Here is a 6000-nt window from a genome sequence, read left to right on the forward strand (position 1 = left end):
ATCGAGTGGCAAAGCAACATACAATGTGAGTTTAACATTGTTTAATGCAATCAGATAGGACTTTTCTGTTTCGATGTAGGGGTTGTCAAGGCCAGAAAGTAGTTTTTTGCCACTCAGTAGGTGTTCCTGCGTAACTTGCGGGTTTGATGATGATGTCACGCGCATAACCTCTATTAATAGTGGTGCACACTGCTCCTAATATTTAGTGGATAATGTACATTGACAGAAAATACGGCAAAGGAGTGCGGTCAAAATTAGTATTAGTCAAGTTAGTTAACAAACTGACTTCTGCCTTTTGATTTCTTCTAGGAGGAGCTGTTGAAAGCCATTGGGTCAGTGGTATCCAAGTGCAGGTATGGTATCTTTGTGTTTATCTACTAAGACATTACCTTACCTAATCTGGGAAGTCTTCTTTGATCTTTGCCATAAGGTGCTGGTGTGGTTAGCTATCCCCGTTTTGAATGAAATTAGTCACAATCTACCTGCCACCTCCAGAAACTCTACATGTTCCGGTATCTGTAGTAGGGGCATGGCTACAGTAATTGAGTGCCAGGCAACAAATGCTCAGAAATCTAATTTGAGAGCTAATCGCTCTGGTTGAGCAAATGATGCACAATGAATGGAGCTAGTCTAGTGGCCACAGTGTCACGTTATACATGATTTCTGCGTGGTTTAGCGTTGTATTGCACACCAAGCATTTCCAATCTACAAGCTCACTTATTCAAGTTTGAACTTGCGTGATCTGTATATATCAAGCCGTAGCCAGGTTATTGTTTGTTTATTCAAAGAATTCTCATCTTCCGTTACATACGGTCATTTTATACATGGTTTACATTGGTTTTTTTCTAGCTCTGAGCTGCAGAAGCCCTGTCCAGGCCAGCCCACCATCTCTGAGGTGTTGGCGGTGGTGGTGAAGGAGTGCTCCAAAGAGAGCTTGGTGTACAAGATGGCCGCCCTGCGCTGTGCAGGAGATGTGCTGCACAGCAGCCAGGAGGACCGGTTCAGCGAAATGGCCCAGATCCTCATCCCTCTTATCAAGAAGGTAGCAGGACATGATTACACACTAGTGCCCATAATACTGTATGTCAACAAGTAGTCCTTAAAAACATGGCCATGATGTGGACCATCACAGTTCAACCATATTATATTCACACCCTTTTTCCTACCTGTAATATTTTAACATAATTTGTTTTATCTCTATTATTATTATCTTGTTGTTGTTATATTGTATTGTTAGCACTCTTTGCTGAACATTTTGCTGCTTGTACCTTTAGGATTTAGTGACAAACAAACCCCCTCTTGATTGTTGACTCCTGACAGAACTGCCCAGAGACTGCCCCCAGGTCCCTGGAAGAGGACGATGGAGAGAAGAAGGAGCTGATGACGGAAGCTCTGCTCTGTGCCTTCGACACGTTGGGAAAGGCCTGGCCCAAGAATCCACAAACCCAGGGTAAACCTACAGCTAATTCCACAGAATAGGTCTTTGATGGCCCTCAGAAGCCAGTCCAAATGAACTGTTGACCGTTGCGTATTTCAATACAGTACAATCATCTGTTTTTGGAAGCATGTTGCGCAGCGAAAAAAGGCTATTTTCGGTTATTATTTTGGGTTAGGAATTTGAATTTGAATTGGTCAAACAAGCAATTTGTTCAGACGCATCTTACATAAAACCCTAATGGTCTCGGAACAATATTACTATATCATCATTTTACAGTACCTTACCATTAATTGCACATTATGTCATGGCCATACAATGGATTTTTTTCTCATCACAGAAACAATACAATTATGCAGTATGGCATTATGAATAAAAAATACAACAATAAACAAAAACAAGATACATGTACATACACAACGTAAAACGAATACAACAAAGGATCAAGAATAGAAAATGCAAACCCACCTGTCCACCCCTTGCAGGACCAATGATGTCACGAAAACCAGGGCATAAAATCCTATCCTTAAGTTTATCTGAAATGCTAGACCATACGTTAAAAATATTCCTCGCACCATACCAAAATGATTCAGTTGTGGGATGTTATTTTGCTTTGTATCCATGTAAACGGTGTCCTTAAACGTTTCTCATTTGGGTCTATGCAGCTCGTTACCAGGTGGAGGTGTGCACGCTGATGTGTGAGAAGCTCAGGCTGAGCACCTGGAAGGTTCAGCTGGGAGTTCTACACTCTCTGAAGGCATACATTCAGGGGTGCGTAATAGAAATTGCAATGTGATATCCTATTATTAATCACATAATTACGGCTTTAGAGCTAGTAGGCCAGTATAATCTTCCTTTGAGCTTTTATCTGTTGTTTAGATAGTTGATAGGTTTGTCTACCTGACCCGCTGTCATGGTTTTCTTCTCTATTTACTCGACAACTTCCCACTGTTGTTGGGTGACTAGGGCAGTGGTTCTCAAACCTTTTAATTTCAAGGACCCCCAGTTTTTAATTAATTGTATTAATTTATCCATATTGGCGCTCTTGAAGGATGTTTCTGTTGTTGTTTTTTTAATTGCCAATAACGTATTCTGTCTATAGTTTAATATGCATTACCCCCATAAGTCTGAGAGTGTACAAAGTTGAACCCGCTGGGGGTGCCACTTTGGGAACCACTGTACTAGGGTTCATGCCACTTAACGTACACACCTTGTAAGGCTCTCAGCATAAGAACCACTGTACTAGGGTTCATGCCACTTACCGTACACACCTTGTAAGGCTCTCAGCATAAGAACATCTTGCTATGTTTTGAAGTCAATGTTTTGTCTGTTTAGGCTGCTGCTGCTGGAGAAGGGCTATCAGGATTCTAATGCACTATCTCAGATCCTCACAGAGACCTGCGCTGCTCTTACATACCCTCTAGGTATTACTGCTAACAATTATACATTACACTTACACACTGTCTTCTGCATTAAATCACTTGAACCCCAATGTCCCTATAGAGGGTATGCACGTGACATCATCGTCATACCCGGAATTTATAAATAAATGTTATATAGACGGGGAAAGGGAGGGGACTAAGTATATAGCCGTGGGTGACTTCAATGATTTATTGTATTTTATTGGAAAGAAATGCGTGTACATTAACATACTACATATTTGTACATATCTGTCAAATACAAAAAGCTTGAGAGCTACAGTATGATCTCCGAACATGGTGAGACAAGAAATGTGACGCGTCGCTCAAAGCATAAATTGGCTTCAGGTCCTTGACAACATGAACAACAATGGAACCATTCCAACACTCACGAACAAAGTCACCATCAGCGCTGACCAAGGCCACTAGGTTGAATATAATCTAGGCATATTAACACAATTAAGGCCTTGGATGTGTATACACGTCTATTCTAATCAAACCGCTGGTGGCCTTGGATGTGTATACATGTCTTTAGAGCGTTTTTATTGATATAAGAATTTTATTTTTATTTTTTGCCGCTCCTTCTGCACCGTACTTCATGATGTTTTGCACATGCGCACTGCCGTTCACTTCCTTGTTTACAGCTCGGAAAGAATAATAAACTGTAAATGGAACTTGCTACAATCCCAGTCAACAAAGTGTAACGGTGTTTAAGTGGTTGACATTCCCCTGCATGTATTTAATCACATTATTGTGTACTCTCCCTCAATCCTGCTTGTATTTAATCACTTCATTGTGGACTCTCCCTCAAGAAAATAAGAGCTACTCATCAGTGAGGACAGAAGCCTTGTCGGTCGTGGAGCTGCTGGTGAAGAGGACCGGAGGTAAATAGACTTTTTATACTATTAATCTGTTGTTGTTTTCATGTGAATACAATAGTGTCCTCTGTATTAATATACTGTATCTATTTGGAACTCTGAGGGTGTATACACATGTAACCTATTGTACTATAGACTCTGAAAGTTAAATTAATTAACCCATTTTGGACGGGAACCCCTTTTGGTGTTTTAAACATTGTTATAATTTAGCTATTGAAAAATAGATCTACAAGCTCATAGCGCGCCACTGAGTGGCGTGCTACGAGCTTGTAGGTCTGCTATTTGTTTTTATTTGTTTTTTATTTATTTCGAGGTCAGGCCTAAATGGATTAATAGTCCTACATCGTGTGTGTGTGTGTGTGTGTGTGTGTGTGTGTGTGTGTGTGTGTGTGTGTGTGTGTGTGTGTGTGTGTGTGTGTGTGTGTGTGTGTGTGTGTGTGTGTGTGTGTGTGTGTGTGTGTGTGTGTGTGTGTGTGTGTGTGTGTGTGTGTGTGTGTGTGTGTGTGTGTGTGTGTGCGCGCGCTCAGAGAGCGAGCAGTGGGACTGCGTGTCCGTGAAGAGCAGAGAGCAGCTCCAGCGCTCTCTGTCCACCCTGCAGTCAGACGCCAGGCCTGACCTGAAGGACAAGGCCCAGGAGCTCCGCAGACACATCCAGAGCCAGCCCTAAAGACTCCACCCCACCACCACACACACACACACACACACACACAAAGCTGCCAAATCAGAGCACACTGTTGTTTGTGGGGGGGGGGGGGGGGGGGGGGGGAGAAGAAGATACTAGTTTGTTCATGCTCTCCTTTAACTGGTCTATTTTTTACAACTGCTGGTTCTGTATTCTCTACTGATATTCAAACCCACCCCGTTACCCGAACCATATTACTTCTTTCTTGTACAGATGAAACTCCCCCAAGTGTCACGGCTGGTTCGGTTAGAGGGCTGATAAACTTGGCTCTGTTTAAATGTGGGACAGTAATGAAGAGGAGCGTTGTAGTTTATTGGGTTTAAATTTCAAAATATAATGATGATGATAATAAATACCATATAAACTTGTGTTTTATTTGTGAACACTGTATGCCTGTAGCTCCTATAGGGGGCGCTCTACTGATGCCATGGGTTATCTATTGTCGCTGTTGGGCGGAAAGCTTGTATGTCCCCAAGCTGATGGATCCAATGTAGTTATTATTCCTTAATTCTTAGTTCTTATCATTGGTTCAATATTTATAAAACCCATAGACGGACTTAACCACTTTAACTTTCCAAATGTTTTTAATAGCAAAAATGGCAGATCTACAAGCTCACGCTTCAGGAGGTCGGCAATTTTTGCTGCTACTTGTACAACAAAGTATGGCGTTAATTTACAAATGAAGAGCTGAAATTTGGAGATAAAGGATTCCGCCTGACAGCCACGATATAGTGAAATCAGTCTAAAGGCAGAGGGGTGGTCTAGACTTTAACAACTTTCAACCTGTCATCTACTTTATGTATGTTATATCAAAAATAGCTAAAGGAGACAATCTGCAAGCTCAATACGTCTTCTCATCGTGACGTGTTTCGACTATTTTTTGACGCGTGACACCGTTGTACAACAAAGTACAACATGGTTGATTCTAAAAACACCTTCTAAATCCTGACCGAAGTTCTTTTTTTTTTTTACTTGAAATCTTTTTCAAAAAATGTAATGGAATGGTTAAAGTTTGGACCCAAATATGCTCTTTGACTGGTCGACCGCTCCACCGCTGCTGTTACCCTCATGGATTTAACATGAAGCACATGCTTAGAGTAACCCAGTGCTTTAAACTGTCTGTGTTAGAATATTACAAAAATAATGTAATTAAAACAAAAAATATTTTGCACCTCTTGTTTTGTTTCAAGTGGCGAGTCACGTGTGTTGGAAATCATATTTTCTCCTCCCACTTGCTGTGGGAAGGAAGTATTGAACTAAATATTTTCAGAAGCCTTGAAAATAAAACCCCATCCATGAATTTGGCATGAAAAGTGTTTGTGTTCATTTGTCTTGCACTACAGAACTAATTCTCTTTTATAAATGTTTGTCTCCGTATTAGTACATACACAATTCAAGTTGTTTGATCGTGTTTTATTTGAATAAAAGAGTTTAATGTCCAATTATTTCTGCTGTTTGTCAAAGCAAGCAAGATGGAAAAACTACGGGATTAATACATAAGCAGCACAGCAGTCATAGTAATGTTATACCATTGTATGTCCAAGAACAAACGCATGTATATAAAGTTTAACATGTCATTGGCTAAAT

General features: G+C 40.8%; 1 protein-coding gene across 1 annotated transcript in view; it reads left to right on the forward strand.

The window, feature by feature from the left end:
* Positions 1-5780, forward strand: part of ecpas (Ecm29 proteasome adaptor and scaffold) — a 40321-nt gene extending 34541 nt beyond the window's left edge. Inside the window, exons 43-49 of the mRNA XM_083765668.1 lie at positions 310-353; positions 850-1042; positions 1321-1450; positions 2101-2206; positions 2771-2859; positions 3666-3737; positions 4259-5780. Coding sequence (XP_083621794.1) covers positions 310-353; positions 850-1042; positions 1321-1450; positions 2101-2206; positions 2771-2859; positions 3666-3737; positions 4259-4398 — 774 coding nt within the window. The 3' untranslated portion in view covers positions 4399-5780. The remainder of the gene's footprint in view (positions 1-309; positions 354-849; positions 1043-1320; positions 1451-2100; positions 2207-2770; positions 2860-3665; positions 3738-4258) is intronic.
* Positions 5781-6000: the final 220 nt, after the last annotated feature.

This window comes from Protomyctophum parallelum, assembly GCF_964188405.1.
Source record: "Protomyctophum parallelum genome assembly, chromosome: 5".
NCBI lineage: Eukaryota > Metazoa > Chordata > Actinopteri > Myctophiformes > Myctophidae > Protomyctophum > Protomyctophum parallelum.